Source organism: Euprymna scolopes, chromosome 21, assembly GCF_053919585.1.
Source record: "Euprymna scolopes isolate OS-2025 chromosome 21, ASM5391958v1, whole genome shotgun sequence".
Classification (NCBI taxonomy): Eukaryota; Metazoa; Mollusca; class Cephalopoda; order Sepiida; family Sepiolidae; genus Euprymna; species Euprymna scolopes.
In genome coordinates, this window is record NC_136502.1 from 93,887,136 (window position 1) to 93,905,439 (window position 18,304).

Sequence of the window (18,304 nt, forward strand, 5' to 3'; positions counted from 1 at the left end):
ATACCTACAATTAACCATTCTGTCAGGTCTGATACTATAGAAGACACATCCTTTTTAAACATGGAATGCAGAGGTAGATCTGATATAAATGTACGGAAGCTATCCCAGTCAGTCATAGTGTATCGATATACTGTACGATGGAGAGGTACGTCTGGGGACTTATTATATTTCATTTTTATCTTAATTGATACAACAAAGTGGTCGGAAGATCCAAGTGGAGACAGAACGAAAACTGAACATAGTTCAGGGCAAGTTGTGAGAAAAAGGTCTAGGAGTTGTGAACATAGTTCAGGGCAAGTTGTGAGAAAAAGGTCTAGGAGACATTTCATGCCATGGCGATCTTGGGGGTCAGATTTCGAAGTTAAGTTAGAGTATTCTTTAATTACGAACTCATTTAGGGGAATAATCTGTCCAATACCAGTTTCGCAGGCTTGTGGATTTCTATTCTTTCTTTTTTTTCTATCATTTCTTTCTTTCTTCTTCTTTTATTTCTGCTTCTTCTATCTCGGCCATGGCCGCCATTCGTCATTACTTGACTATGACAAATAGTTGTTAATGTAGCCAGTGGCCACAAATGACCGTCCCAAAACAGCAATAACAAACAGTGCCTATCAGTGGCATCAATTAACAGTAAACACCTAAAAAGATCACTTCCCCACCCCCAATTATCGCAGATAACAGTCATAAGCGCCATTGAATAACAATGCCCGCCACTGGATGACAGTGATCGATACTAACAACCATGCACCGACAGTGACGGTTGTAAAGGCAAGTAGTCGCCCTGAAACAACACTAGTTGCCAGAAAGCACCAATGCTAACAATGACAGCCAGTAGATTCGGCACTGCCAGACAATCAAGACAGTGGAAGCCAGATGCTGCTTTCATTTTGACCACTCCATCAGTGCCCACAATTTTCTTGATGCGAGAATGGATACCACTAGCAACTGGTGACATCTGTTTGTGTTAATATATTTAACTGTTTATCAATAGTCAGTAATTTATGTGATTCACATACAATAATGCACTAGATAGTCAAACGTTATTTTGTTTTCGGGAGAGGGGAGTTCACCATAGCCGTTCTGGCTTTGTGTAATATTCCACCGGGTAACGCCAGTAAACGGGCCCTGCTAGTATTTAAATAATATCTTAAATTATAGTCGCTTATTATTTACAGTCAAGTGATTATGTTCTTGTTTGTTTTCCGTTATTAAATCTGTAATGAAAAAGTCGAAGTCAAAGTAGACTTGAATTATTGAATAATTTCGTAGAAAATGGGCATAAATGAACTCAATTTGAAAGACATTTTGGCACTTACGCATGACAGTTACATGAAGCGAATGTTTGTATTTTAGTTTCAAGAAACGTCAACAGATGTCGCTTGTCAGGGGTCAATAAGTAAGATGATCATAGGAAACAAATTCACAAAATTCTGGTATTGACAGAAGCTCGCACACACAGACACAATTCGCTAGCAACTTCCAGTTTAATAATAACCATATGGCGAGTTGTCGCCCTTAGTTACATAGTTCTTATAGTCCATGGCTTATGTTGCGCCATTAACTTCCGTTTACTCAATACATTAAAAAAATGAACCCCCGAATTCAATCTTTTTGCAAATATGGGTTTTTCAGATCAGGCTAAGATAAGAGAGATTTCAAATTAAACTACTTCAAGCTATGAATGAATTTGTGAATGCGCAAAAATAATAGAAATATGTCGACAAGTTGGAATGAACATTTTACATTTCAACTTTCCAACGTATTTATCCATCTAACGAAAGATTTTATTCGTTATAAACCATCCTTGGTGTATGATTACTGTTTTCTGTTAATTACAGAGTTATGTGACCAGTTGTTCAAGAGTTTATCGGTTCAATATTTTCGCACAAACAAACACATGCAGATACATAAATCTACTGTTTTATTTATATAAATTAGTGAAGACGTTATCAAGATCAGATTATTCTCTGGTTTTTAGTGAATGTTTTTCAATCAAGGTTTTTCATTCTTTTGGTTAAAACAAAAATAATTATCACTTTCATTGCTTATCCATATCTAACTATAGGAAATGCCTTGTATTAGGGTTGACATTTTTATTTATAAACAATCCAAAATTAATTTTGTGAAATTTTTAGTTTTAGTCAATGCGCCGAGGATAATTCTCAGACCTAATGGCCTTGTATAAGACTGGAGCCGAGGCAAAAGAAAAAAAAGTGAAGCATGCAGGGTCTCCCGTGAGTGCACAATGAACGAGGCATAAAAAAATGACTAGGTTCAGCATTTAACCCTTCCTTTAGCCCCAATAGTCTTCAGCGGACGTCGAATCCTGGTGAAAATGAACAAACGGTGCAGTTTTAGGCCTTAACATATGTAAATCTGTGTTCTGCACCATGCAAAAAAAGAAATGACAAAGTCCATCATTGGCACCACCCTCCCCACCATTTAGCCCGCAAAGTCTCCAAGGCCTTTACATATTTAAATTTGAGTTCACCACCATGCAAAACTGCTAAATATACATACACAGGAAATTTTAGACAAATATGGTAAAGTAGTCCCTAAGATGGTGTGTTTTTATTATCCCTAAAAGAGCTCCTGGGTCACACGCAAGAGTTATCGCAACGTATACAAAATCAAGATTATACAGAAATCAGTTCCAACTTTTCAGAAAGTTTTATAAAAATCCAAGACATCATTTTTTTTTAATAAGCACAAAAGTGTCAATTTTAGTCATTTCAACCCGAAAGGCATCCCTGGGGGGGGGGGGGTCAACTGGAGTTTTTCCGGAAAATCCGTTCAGTTACTTTTTTAGTTATATCATGTTTAATGTTTGGGCAAAATTTCAAAAATGTCGAACGCGTAATTATTGAGAAAAGTGTGGACAGACGAACGGACAAACAGACGAACGGACAAGGATGAATTTACAGGTCCACCCTCCTTTTGTTGGGGAACTAATAAAACAATCTTAAATTGGTAAGCGAAGATGATGGGGAAGTGTGTATTACCGTCGACTGACTTGACGTGCCATTTTCAAGTCATCCCTTTTACTAATTTTAAATAATTGCTTATTGAGAGTAGAAATTGTACGTTAGTTTTATTTTCAGCAATTTGTAACTCTCGTATCAACCTATTTTGTCAAGGGAAGAAGAATTGCAGTTTTCTGGGTTGGTTGCTTTTCTTGAATGGATGGTATGTGAAGATTTAATAAGAAAGAATTGTCTCCCTTGCATTTAAAAATGTTATTTCTTTTTCTGTATAAGTTTATAAAATGTAATAAATAAATGAACAAACAGGAAGTACGAAAAAATCTACATTTATTTACCATAAAAAAATAACAACTAAAGAACAACAACTTATTCACAAATGATCATGTCATTATCTTCTGGAAATGCAAATCACCGAATTCCAAAATTCATATGAAAGTTTGTGAAATTCAATTGCCTGTGGAATTTTTACTGCTACTTTCTCATATTGAGAAATAGAAATCTCATTAAATGAGAAGTTCTTAATCATGTAACCTTCGTGTAAGCTATTGTCAGCACAACTATTCATGATTTTGTGTCATGAATTCATCACACAAGTCATGATTTTCTTGTAGCTACAGTTTCATAAAATATATATGATCATCTCTTAGAATTCTGTTTTAAATTTACCCATTAATTTCCGTGTATAAATGGTCGAATGGTTTATTTATTGCAATATCAAGAGTCTGGAGAAATAAAAAGGAATCATGATTTGCAAAAATGTTCTTCATATTTTTTTTTTTTTTTGCACGATGCGTTCTAGCTGAATCCCAAAACTGTTAAATACTTTTACGATTAAATGTCAACACGAAATCGACCTATTTCCTTAATACTGTCTGTTGTGCATTGTACCTGTTCAGTTTCCAGAAAACAGATTCCTGGAACGTGTTAATTTTTATTGTTGTTTATAATATTTTCAGCATTTTTCAGTGCTGTGGACTTCTTAGAGAAAAATCATGTTGTTGAAAAATACCAGCCAATCAGTGTTTTACTGCCTTGAATTTTTCTGGAAATTTACCAAATTCTAGTGCATTTGTAAAAGGCAAACGTTTGAATATCGCCCGAACAATCCAATCTTTTGCTTTCCTTTCATAACTGATGTCAACTTAGCAAATAATCTCTGTTGAACTGATCCACACTTGCCTTCCTATATATTTGCCCCGTTAATGTAGTGACTGACTTTATCATGGTTTTATCACCATTTTTGAACTCTTCAGAGATTAAAATTCATTTTGAAGAAAACAATCTGATCCTTTGCAGTGATTTCTTCACGATTTATTTTCTTGTATTTAAATGAATAACTCTTTTTGTGCCCATATCGTTTTCGGGTGAAAAATGATTCACTATCCAATAATGGGCGTCTTATCCGCCAATCAGCAGTCACGTAGTTGTTGAACCAATCAATGAACTCTATCCTTTGCAGTTGGATAATTTCATGCGACTCATGCTAAATAAAAAGTGTATACTTTTATTAAATGCCCTTATTTTCCTCGATTAAGACAATTGTACTTTGAGGTTTGTGTGTGTTTGTCGACATAACTACAGTGTACTAAGTTTTCATCTTCAGTAATGAAGGCAAGTAGATGATGTCACGTGATGTGATTGGCTGAGACTTGCGTTATTTTTGCTTGTCAAAGAAAGATGCAGATTGATCCACAAAAGTTGTTTATTATCGCTATATGATTTCTATGAAAATTAACACAGGCTTCTGTTTTCAAATAAAATGGGACAGGAAAAGGTTGTTCTGCACAAGAGAAGAGCAAGATTGCTGTGGCCTATTTAAGACAAAATCGGACACTAGTCGGAAGTTTTGTATTTGTTTTCTATTTTTGTTGTGGCGGAAGTGTTTTAACCCTTTAACTGGGCTTATAACAATTTTCAGAAGTGTTCTAGTATGAAAAAAGGAAGACAATCTAAATTTTAATGTTTTTATTGAATAATTTCTTAGAAAATGGACATCTTGGCACTCAATTTGAAAGACATTTTGGCACTTATGCACGTCAGTTATATGAGGCAAATGTTTGTATTTTAAATTCAAGAAACGCCCACAGATGTCGCTTGTCAGGGTTCGATAACTCTTTCTTTCTAAAACTTAGTGCAAACTGAAAATTATATTTTTATACAATCTTTATGTACAAAAAAACGAAAAAGAACAAATTATTCTTAAACCTCTATAAATATTTCATGTTTTTTAATTATATTTTGCTACATTTTTACCGAAAAAAAAAATAATTATAAAAACAATCTATAAATGTTTTGCCTTTTTTTCATATTTATTATTTTATTATCAGTTGTGAATCACTCATTGAAAAAAAAATTATATTCATACATTAAAATTATATTTTGATACATTTTTTATACAATAAATATTTCGATTTTCATATATTTTTGTGTTATTTATTTCGTTATTATATATTTTTGCCTTATCGAAAACACTTGTTTATATTTGAGGTTCATATAATGGCCGCTAGATGGCAGTTCTCTTTCTAAGAACAGGGGTCAATAATTCGTCTCTGATGCTTATATGTAACTGTCATAGAGAAGTGTCGACAAAGAAAATTATTGAATTTTTACAGGCAAATCAATTCCTGTTTTTACTGGAGAGTAAAAACGAAATATATATATATATATATATATATATACGTGTATATATATATATATATGTATGTATATATATATATATATATATATATATATATATATATATATATATATATATATATATATATATATATTAAAAACGTCTAAAACCTGATACTTATAAAGATCGGATTGTTCTCGGGGTTTTATTTTACAATCAAGAGTTTTCATTTTTTGGTTAAACCTAAATGACTTCTACTTTCATATTTTTAAATAGGTTTTTCAAGGTAAATCTAATTGTTGCATTATCTTTAGATTATTTAATTGTTAGGTGAAACAACAGAATAGTTACAAAACGCACTCCCTCATCCATGTTAAGAATGGCTTTCTAAATAATAAAGTTATTATTTCAGCACAGTATATTTAAGATTTTTTATTTTATTAAAGAAATTTATCTTTTTCATTAAAAAAAAATATGGATATTTTTTTTTTAACAAATAAAATTATTGGAAGAAAAACTGCAAACATTTCAAAATTTTGCATTTTAATCTAACTAATGACATTTTCTTAAAAAAGTTACGGATATAAAATCTTTTTGAAATATTAATCATTTTTTATAAATTAAAATATAAAAATTTGAAATGTTATTGCTTGTATAGAAATTTTTATAATCTTTTGGTAAGTAATTCATATTATTTGGATTCATCGGACTACTGTTCTCATCTTGAGTATGATTTTCACAACGTTTCGGTGGATGTAACCTCCGGCCTTCTTCAGGTGTATCTTGTTGAATTCGGGAATGTTTCTGTCAAACTCTAGAATTTGGACGGAATATCGAATGGAACTCTTTATTTACTTCATGGGGGTACCATGTTCTTGTTCCATCACCCATGAAGTCCTAAGTAATTTGCAATTGTATTTTTCGGTTGCCCACACTACGAATTGAACCATGACCTTCTGGAGAATATCACAATTGATTTTTCCAACTAGTCTAACCATTGCGCCACGGGTCCTTGCTGACTAGAATAAGGTCAGAGATTACATTAACCGAAACATTGTGAAAATGACACTCAACATGAGGACAATAGTCTGATGAGTCTAAATAATATGAATAACCAATCCTCATCGCAAAAATTCAGAAAGGTCGGTAAGTAATGTTTACTGTTTTCTTACTGAACTTACTTTGAATTACAATAAATTTTTATTTATTAACATTTGGATTGTCTCCTCTTTTCCGTACTAGGACTCTTCCGAAAATGGGAGCAAAAGAACTAATTCCGGTTAGTGTACGCGAATTAATGCTCAGAATCAGTTGTCCAAATTCAACGACTATTCTGGAGAGACGTTCCAGACTCAGAATAAAGACTCATATTTTTTGTTTTTTTTTTAAGTATTCTTATGTTATCCAATACTTAATATGAAATGGAAACGAAACAATGAAAAGAATGTCCATGTTGGAAGATTGATTAAGATATCCATGGAATTATAAAAAAACAGAAGTTTCCTTTTTTTCGTACAAGTATTGACGTCAGATGTGGACGGGTTCGTTATTCGGAATTACTTTCCATGAAAGGTTTAATGGAAGGAAAAAGGCAGCCACGGTACATACCAGGTACATGAAACCTGGAAAGAAAAAAGTAAGGGATACGATAAGTTGTGTATCTACATGATATACAACTAGCGGGGGTGCCCGACGTTGCTCGGGTGTTTAGATGCTGTAGTAAATTTGGTTCTAAATATTTGAAATCTTACATAAAGTGTATTCATACGTAGGGCAAGTTATGAACAGTACATAGGGCCCGAGCAAAGCAGGGTTGAACTGCTAGTATATATATATATATATATATATATATATATATATATATATATATATATATATATAAATGAAATATATATATAAATTATATATATATATATATATAAATGATATATATAAATGATATATATATATAAACGATATATATATAAATGATATATATATAAATGATATATATATACTTATATATATAAATGATATACGAGGAGCGTGCAATAAGTAATGCCCCTAACCCACTTCCCATAGTAGAGCAACGAAACTTGGCACAGTTATTAGTCTTTCTCTACATAGGAACCACCCAGAGTTATGCATTTCTCCAATCGTTTGATGCAGCTCTGGAGACCGTTTTTGTAGAACACTCTAGGTTGGTCCTCCAACCACGACGTGACTTCAGAAATCAAGGCTGCATCATCTGGAAAACGCTTTCCTTTCAAAAACCACTTCATGGTTGGGAAGAGGTGAAAGTCAGAGGGTGCAAGGTAAGGAGAGTAGGTAGGATGGGGCAGGATTTCAGAACCGCAGGCCTGTGCTTCTGATCTGGCGACATTCGAGTTGTGGACCGGAGTGTTGTCCTGCAGGAGGAGGGTACCTTTGCTGATCTTGCCCCGCCTCTTGATTTTGATAGCTTCCCTTAATTTCCTCAAAAGTGAAGCATAATAGGCTCCTGTAATTGTGGTACCCTTTGCCATGAAATCTGTCATCACTACTCCGTCCTGGTCCCAGAAGACTGTGAGCATGACCTTGCCAGCGGAGGGTTGCACCCTTGCCTTCTTTGGAGGTGGTAAGTCCAAGTACTTCCACTGCATTGACTGGGCTTTGGTCTCTGGATCATAGTGATGGCCCAGGTTTCATCCTGTGTAATCAGTCTTTTGAAAAACTTTGACTCATCTTCTTGGCACATCTCCAAATTCATCTTCGAGCACTCGACGCGTTCTCGCTTCTGGAATTGTGTGAGCAACCTGGGAATCCATCTGGCAGACACCTTGTGCATATGCAAATGGTCATGAATGATAGTTTCCACAGACTCTGTACTAATCTTGATATCTTGGGCTATTTTGCGAACAGTAATGCGCCGATGTTCCAAAATGGCAGTCTCAACTTGACGGACAGATGCCTCATCAATGGCAGAAAGGGGGCGTCCATGTCTGGGAGCTGTTTCCAAAGACTTCTGGCTATGTTTGAATTCAAGATGCTGGCGTTTTACAAGGTCATATGATGGGGCATTATCACCATAAGTTCTTTCATTTCATCAAAAGTCTCCTGTGGTGTGCGTCCTTTCAAATACAAAATCCGAATCACTGCTCGACATTCAACAGGCTCCATTTCACACCTGACTCAGTTCAAACACCTGTAAAACAGAGACCACAATTAGTTCAGAGGTGTAATTTGCCACATAACCCGTAGAGATATAAATCATTGCACATACAAAATTTCATTCAGATCAGACAATTAGAAGGGGGTCAGGAGCATTATTTATTGTACGCCCCTCGTATATATATATATATATATATATATATATATATACATGATATATATATATATATATATATATATAAATTATATATATATATATGATATATATGATAATATGATATATATATATATATATATATATATATATATATATATATATATTGTGATGTGCCCCTTCTGAGGTTATTTATTTATTTATTTTTAATTAATCATTTTATCCCAGATCGTGTGGAAGTTCGCTGTATAGGGGCACGCGCCAGCCCGTATTTCACCGTCTTCCTCCACCAAAAAACAAAAGAGCATCCAGACGGGGATATCAATTATCCACTCTCTTCTCTGGTTTAAATACGATCTATAGGCTTGTGTGTTGTATAAAATATATTTTAGATAGATGGATAGGTTTTTCTTAGCCATCAGCTAATCATCGCTGCAATAGAATATGCGTTAGAAAAGTCTGCATATATTTGGACATGAAATGATAATGAATTCACAAGTATACATAGATATATTTCTCTTTTTTATTTTCTTTGTTTTATTTTAATGAATAGAATCAAAGAATAAACAGGTAATGTATACAAAATAAAAAAAAGTGACAATAATAGTTTAGTTCAATAAGGCTAATTTCTTTCTTTTTTTTTTCTTGAGCTCTCAACAACGAATCAAAACGGATTCACAACCAAAAAGAATAGACTTATTCCCTTTTACCATCGATTTTGCTTTTTATATCTCTTTATGGTTATTCGCATTTGTTTATAGTGTTTTGTTTATTTCTTTCTTTCATACGATGAACTTTTCTTTTTGTCAAGCACTAACGAAATCTGAATTTTTGTATTTTTGATATTCCTATTAAAGAGATCCGATATTTCCTTTATTATTTATAAATGGAAAGAGTTAAATATGAACCAACCTTTGTTTTACGCTGAAGACCAACAATAATATACAATTCCTGTATTTCTCGTGATATTCATTTTTATCAGCGAAGTTCAGACGTCTTTTTTCAACGGGCTCCTGTCAGCAACTAATCTGGCGTTTAAAGTTTTTAACGGCTAGCCTTCTCTGAAAGAGACGCTGGATACGTTCTTTTTCTTTCTTTTCTGAATTCTAAATACATCAGCGTTTTTCTTTCCTTCTTTTTTTTTTAATTTCACGCTTAGATATTGTTGCTGTTGCTATGGTAACGGCTTATTAGATTTATTTGTTTTTTTATTAATACGATATTGATTATCGTCACAATATATATAAATGATATATATATATATATATATATATATATATGTATATATATATATACATATATATATATATATATATATATATGATATATACATATATATATAAATGATAGATATAAATGATATATATATATAAATGATATATATATGTTATATATATATGATATACATATATGATATATATATGATATATATATGATATATATATCATATATATATCATATATATATCATATATATATATATGATATATATATGATATATATATGATATATATATGATAGATATGATATATATATGATATATATATATGATATATATATGATATATATATGATATATAAATAATATATATGATATATATATATGAGATATATATATATGAGATATATATGAGATATATATATATGATATATATATGAGATATATATGATATATATATATATGATATATATAAGAGATATATATGAGATATATATATATGAGATATACACTTGTGCCCGATATTATTCATACCCCTCGGATCTTTGAGATTTCTATAAGAATATTGCTCAAACCAGAAGGTAGACAATATTAAAGGGATTTCAAACAATAAATCAAGCATAAGCATTTAATTTAAACTCAACGAATAAATAAATTATGCAAGTTTGAAACATTATACAAAGAAAAACAATAATGGCACTAGTTCAAAATTATTCATACCTCTCTTACTAATAGTCAATAGCATGCCCTTTATTCTTAATAACTGCCTGTAACCGTTTGGGATATTTATCAACAAGGTTTTTACAAGCATCAACACTGATTTTTGACCATTCTTCAATGCAGTAGTTCTCCAAATCCCTCAAATTTCTAGGTTTCCGCTTTTTAACCTCAGTTTTCAATATGTGCCAGAGGTTTTCGATAGGGTTCAGGTCGGGACTCTGGCTAGGCCATTCCAAAACATTAATTTGATTATCCTCAAACCATTTCTTGACTATTTTGGCAGTATGTTTTGGATCATTATCCTGTTGAAGGACCCAGTTTGGTCCTAAATGGAGCTTCTCCGCATCCTGTCTAATGTTTTTCTGGAGTATCTCCAAACATTGCTCCTTCTTCATGGTTCCATCTATCTTGACCAAACTACCTGGACCACTAGCCGAAAAGGAGCCCCAAAACATTAGGCTACCACCACCATGTTTCACCGTGGGTATGGTGTTCTTTGGGTTGTAAGCTTCTCCTTTCTTCCTTCAAACGTAAGAAGCATCCATATGGCCAAACAATTCAATTTTTGTTTCGTCAGTCCACAAAATACTTGAGAAAACGGACTCTGGAGAATTCACATGGGTCCTAGCAAACTTTAGACGTGCTGCAAGGTGTTTTCCGGTGTGCAATGGAGTCCTTCTTGGTCTTCTTCCTTTCAGACCATTTTCATGCAGAGTCCTTTGCAATGTTTGCCTTGATATTTTTATGCCAGAAGACTCCAGATTTTCTAAAATGTCCTTATTAGTGGTGGTTGGATTTGCATTAACACTTCTTACAATATTCCTGGTGGTTCTAGCAGACAGTTTCCTTTTCCTTCCTCTACCAACCAAGTTGTTTGTTGTGTGGTGGCTCTGGAATTTTTTGATGATGCTCTGTACTGTTGCTGTAGGGACCTCAAATTTCTTGGAAATTGACTTGTAACCTAAACCATCCTTATGTGAATTCACAATTTTAGTCCTAAGATCATTACTAAGCTCTTTTTTCTTCCCCATTCTAATAATTTTTATTCTTTTATTGGTTTTCAGTTGATATCATTTTAATTTCTGAAAAATGCAAAAAACGAAATGAAATTAATCAAAGGTTGTATAAAAGCATTCAAAATAAGAATCAAACAGAAAACAAACAGTCAGAAACTCGATTAATACTGAAAAAATAAGGGGGTATGATTATTTTTGAACATTGCAGATTTTATAAATAGCTGTATATTTCTTTTATTACAAGTATCCCGAGATTTTAAAATGACGAAAATGATCAGAAGAGGTTTATTAAGAATATGGATCAATATGGACGTAAACAATAAATTCTTACAAAAGTTACACCTAATAAACTCAATTTTCAAGGGGGGTATGAATAATATCGGGCACAAGTGTATATATATATGAGATATATATATATATGATATATATATATATATGATATATATATGATATATATATATATATGATATATATATGAGATATATATATATGATATATATATGAGATATATATATATATGATATATATATGAGATATATATATATATGATATATTTATATATGAGATATATATATATATGATATATATGAGATATATGAGATATATATATATATATGATATATACATGAGATATATATATGATATATATATATGATATATATGAGATATATATATATGAGATATATATATATATGAGATATATATATATATATATATTAGATATATATATATGAGAGATATATATATATATGAAATATATATATATGAGATATATATATATATGAGATATATATATATATATGAGATATATATATATGAGATATATATATATATATGAGCTATATATATATGAGATATGTATATATATGAGATATATATATGAGATATGTATATATATGAGATATATATATATGATATATATATATATGATATATATATATGATATATATATATATGATATATATATATATGATATATATATATATGATATATATATATATGATATATATATATATATATATATATATATATATATATATATATATATATATATATATATATATACATAAATGATATATTAGTCCTCGCGCGAAAGAGCAGGACACAAAATGTTTTAAATAATAATAATACCACAGCATCAGGGGAAATTGCCTTCCTTGTCTTCTCCCCATCCAACATTTCTAGTGAGTAACCAGTATGGTGTAAGGTAGACCTCTCATCAAACGCCTTCTTTCAGAGCATTACTACCGACTTTTACTAAGTAGAATACTTAGTTAATGCAAAAAATTTAACTTTTATTTTTATTTCTTTATTTCAGTTTTATTATGTTTTGTTTTTTATTTCTTTTTGACTTCTGTTTATACCTTGTATTTATGTGTGATAGTGCATGATATCTCCTGTATACATGGGAGCCAAGCACTATACCTGCGTCAGAACCACAGGTAAAACAATTCTGTGCTGTGTATTGCCACAAACACCAAAATATGAAAAATGTCAAGTAAAAATAATTCAAACCATGGGAGCCAGAAGAAAGATCTTGGTGTCATGACCGGCAGGTGCTCCTTCGGTAGCCAGCATGGGGGACCCGATCGTCATCCTGCGAATGTTGGCCAACATCTTAATTTCAGAAACTCAAATAACATGGAAGCTTTACAGATAAGCATAATCTCTAATTTCAGGGAACAAAATGACACCGAACAAACACAGCACAGCCGTGATAATCATCAAAATGGAAAAAACCGAAGAAAGAAATGGACAACAAAAAAGAATAGACTCGTAATGGAATGCTATTGTAGAAGTCATCCTGAATATAGATATGGAGGTTATCGGAAATGAATGAAAGAACTATGGGACCTCTCCAGTTACCACCAAGCAACAGAACAAAGAATTGCGGACCGAGCAAGACTGATACTCAAGAAAGGTTGGCTCTCTAAACTAGAACTAGCAGAAATTCAGAGAAAAATAAATGATGAAACTGAACAAGAAACACCCCCAACGGAACTTTCCGTAGAAAAACCCCACAAGTTGAAGCCTCACAAGTAAAAACACCAAAGGCCCAGGACCTATGAAGACCGAAGACAACAAACGTTGAAACCGAGAACATTGAAACAGAACTAACAGAGAATGAAGCAAATGAAATAAATAAAATAACACAGTTCATGGACGAGGAAAAAACAGAACTCCCATCGTTAAAGAACCAAGAGCAGAAGAAATTAAAAACAAAAACAGAGAAGGTTAACAAGCTCCTCCCACACATCCCAACAAACACAATCACAAACTTAAACAACCTCATTTATGCAGGCGCCGAAATGGTAAGTATGAATCTCAAATCAGAAAAACAACCGGGAACGAGCGGACCGACAAAACTTGGATGGGAAATAAGACTAGAAACCCAAATACAGAAACATAAAAAAGAAACCAAAATGATCAACAGGAAGAAAGCAATGTGGAGAAAACGGAATATTGTAAATGTAACTGGCAGGGAGAGGCTAAACAAGAAACATGAAGAACTGGACCAAAAAATAAAAGCAAAAGAAACGAGATTGAGACGATATAGATATAAAGCTGAACAATGCAAACAAAACAGAACATTTGAAACTAATGAAAGCCAATTCTACCAAAATGTGAACGGAGGAAAAACAAAAACAGAACAACCAAATCCGACAGAAACAAAACTCTACTGGAGTAAAGTATGGGAAGAGCGACGAGATCACAGTAGAAATGCCGAATGGCTGAAAGACATGAAAGAAGAGTTACAACAAATAGAAGAAGGAACAGTGAATGAAATCAGCAAGGAAACCCTAAAGAAAAACATAGGAAAAATGGCAAACTGGAGAGCACCAGGGCACGACGGGATACATGCATACTGGTTCAAAAAAATTCACAACCTTACACGAAAGGGTAGCCCAAAACCTGAGAAGATGTATACAGGAAGCAAGCGTGCCAGACTGGATGACAAAAGGTAGAACCACACTGCTACAGAAGGACACGGAGAAAGGAACCATCCCCAGCAATTATAGGCCAATCACGTGCCTACCCACCATGTGGAAGATACTGACAGCACAACTGAGGGAACAAATCTACCACTCACTGAATAACCATGGGCTCATCCCCGAGGAACAGAAAGGATGCCAAAAAGGGAAAAGAGGAACACATGATCTGCTATATGTTGATCAAAAGATTCTAAAGGAGGTAAAAAGGAGGGGGAAAAATTTAGCCATGGCATGGATCGACTACAAAAAAGCGTAAGACAGGATCCCCCAAGCATGGATAATAGAATGCCTAAAAATGTATAAAATACCAAGCGGGATCACCAATGTAATAGAAAATGCAATGAAAACATGGAGACTGGAACTGACAGCTGATGGGCAACACATAACAGAAATTAACATACAAAGAGGCATCTTCCAAGAAGACTCATTATCACCATTACTGTTCATCATAGCCATGATGCCCTTGAATAGTATTCTGAGAAAGTGCCAAGCCGGATACGAGTTCCCCAATACAGAGGAAAAAAATGAACCACCTGATGTACATGGACGATCTGAAACTTTTTGCAAGGACCGAAATGGAGCTAGAGACACTAATTAACACTACCAGGATCTTCAGCCAAGATATTCAAATGGAATTTGGAATGGAAAAGTGCGCACTACTAGTTATAAAAAAAGGGAAAACTGGAAACGACAGAAGGCATGGAACTACCCAACCAAACAGAAATTAGGGCACTAGGGGAACAAGACGACTATAAATACTTGGGAATTCTGGAAGCGGACACCATCAGGGCAACAGAAATGAAAGAGAAAATTGGAAAGGAATACGTCAGGAGAACAAGAAAACTCCTGGAAACCAAATTATATAGCAGAAACCTAATAAAAGGTATAAATACATGGGACGTGTCACTAGTGAGGTACTCTGGACCGTTTATAGGATGGACAAAAGAAGAACTGAGACAGCTTGACCAGAAAACCAGGAAACTCATGACCATGCATAATACACTACACCCAAAGGACAATATTGACAGACTCTACGTGAAAAGGAAAGACGGTGGGAGAGGACTGATCTCTATAGAAGACTGTGTGAAGGACACAAAAAAGAACTAGAAAAATACATAATGCAACACACTGAAAGGATAATTATGGCAACGAGAGACACAGAGAAAACCAACAAAACAGAAAACAGAGAGACAAAAGACAAAACGAGAAAAGAGAAATGGGAAGAGAAACAACTCCACGGAAGATTCATAAGAATGACAAAAGATGAGAATAACGAAAACACCTGGACATGGATGCGAAAAGGACATATAAACCGAGAAACTGAATCTCTAATAATTGCAGCACAAGATAACTCGATAAGAACCAATCATATCAAAGCAAGGATCGATAAAACACAAGAAAACATCAAATGAAGACTCTGTGGACAAAGAGGCAAAACGATAAACCATATAGTAAGTGAATGCAGCAAACTGGCCCAAAAGGAATACAAAAACAGGCATGACCAAGTGGGGAGGGCGATGCACTAGGTGTGTCAGAAATTTCGTGAAAAATATTGAATAATTCCACCCCTGTCTTTCCAAGCTTATAACTCCTCGAAAAATGTAATTCAAGCCCTAATTTTTTTTTCAATTTTCAATTAAAAGGAGCAAGGGACAAGGTTTCATTAAAAAATAAATGAATAAACAACATGTTTAAAAAAAAAAGAGTTTTAAACTTCGGACTTTACAGGTAAATTTCTAAAAAACACTACTTTTTTGTTTTAAATTTGAATATATTATTTATTGATCTTTTATCTTCAATTTGTGATATATAAGACTTTGGTGAGTAAATTAATTATTTACTTTTTAATAGACATTTAAAAATGGGAGGCGTGAATTAATTCGATCCCCTGTCTTTCCAAGCTTATAACTCCTCGAAAAATGTAATTCAAGCCCTAATTTGTTTTTCAAGTTAAGAAGCAAGGACCAAGATTTCATTACAACAAAAACAAAAAAAAAACAACGTGGTTTGTTAAAAAAAAAAGGTTTTAAACTTCGGACTTTACAGGTAAATTTCTAAAAAAAAACTACTTTTTTGTTTTAAATTTGAATATATTATTTATTGATCTTTTATCTTCAATTTGTGATTAGATATTTGAAAATAGGGGGCGTGAATTTAAAAACAAAACGTTTGTCTAAAATATTATAATTATATTCGGTTTATTAGAAAGATCATAAAATTTCATATTGACCCTGAAAATATCGTAAAAATAGAAGCAATAGAAAAATTTTGATAGATTTTTAAAGTTTAAAAATTGAAAAATACTGAACTCGTAAAATCAATTAATTCCATTACTTTTTTTTAAATAAAAAATAATATTTCTATTACTTTTTAATAGTTTATTTTTGAAGTATAATCCATAAAGAAAATAAACAACCCACTTTTAAAAAAGAAATTACGAATTTTTTATATTTTATTCGCAGTTTCGTGTTAGGGGTGTCAAAAATTCCTACAAAAATTCTGATACACCTAGCGGTGCACTGAGAATTGTGCAAAAGACTGCATTTTGAGCATACAGATAAATGGTACAAGCATAAACCCGCAAGAGCACTCAAAAACGAGAACCACAAAATCCTATGGGATATGGACATACACATGGACAAACCCATACAAGCAAGAAGACCAGATGTCGTAATCATTAACAAGAAAGAGAAATCCTGTCAAATCATAGACTTTGCTGCCTCAGCTCACCACAGGGTGAGTATGAAAGAAAAGGAGAAACGAAGCAAATACACAGAACTAGCCAGAGAGTTAAAAGAGATTTGGATGATGAAGAAAATCAAAATAGTACCAATAGTAGTAGGAGCACTAGGAACAATTCCGAAAAGCCTGGAAAAAAGAATGGCAGAAATTGGAATCAGAGGAATAACTGCAAAAATACAACGACTAACGATATTGAAAACGGCTGAAATATTAAAGAAAACCCTTGAATGCGGAGAATAACACAAAACAATATAACGAAGAAGCGTTACAGGGAGTGAAAGACAACGAAGCTGCAGATCTACATGCTCTACCCCCCTCACAATCATGCATCTCTCCATTATTTCACCAACGTTCCCCCCCAAAAAAAGTGATACCAAAGAGCCAAGAAGGGTCAAAGAGGATGGAAAGACCGTGGAGGGAGCACTGGCCAGACCTCCGCTGGACAAGTGTGAAGAGAACTGGGATCTTGGGGAGGCATAGTGTCACTCAAATTCCAGTATAAACCAATGGCCACTGCCAGCGAGAAATCAATGGTAAGCGGCTGTTGCGATGATGCAAATTTATTTGCAAATCCTATCAAAGGAGGAGGAGAGAGCTGGACGTCTGGGGAGACTTGTTGTCACTCAGCTTCCAGAGAACACCACACGTCTCCAATCAGATCGTTTGTGGACTTGTGTGAAAGCTCCATGTCAGCTAATAATAATAATAATAAAATAACAATAACAAAGACTT

At 33.2% G+C, this 18,304-nt stretch overlaps 1 protein-coding gene across 5 annotated transcripts in view; it reads right to left on the reverse strand.

Annotated features, from left to right (window-relative positions):
- Positions 1-6,971: 6,971 nt before the first annotated feature.
- Positions 6,972-18,304, reverse strand: part of LOC145242590 (monocarboxylate transporter 14-like) — a 168,987-nt gene continuing 157,654 nt past the window's right edge. For 4 of the 5 annotated variants that reach the window (XM_080105695.1, XM_080105697.1, XM_080105693.1 and 1 more), the window contains one exon: positions 6,972-7,223. In XM_080105695.1, the coding sequence (XP_079961821.1) occupies positions 7,129-7,223 (95 nt within the window). In that variant the 3' untranslated portion in view covers positions 6,972-7,128. The remainder of the gene's footprint in view (positions 7,224-18,304) is intronic. The other variant, XM_080105696.1, reaches the window with a different exon arrangement.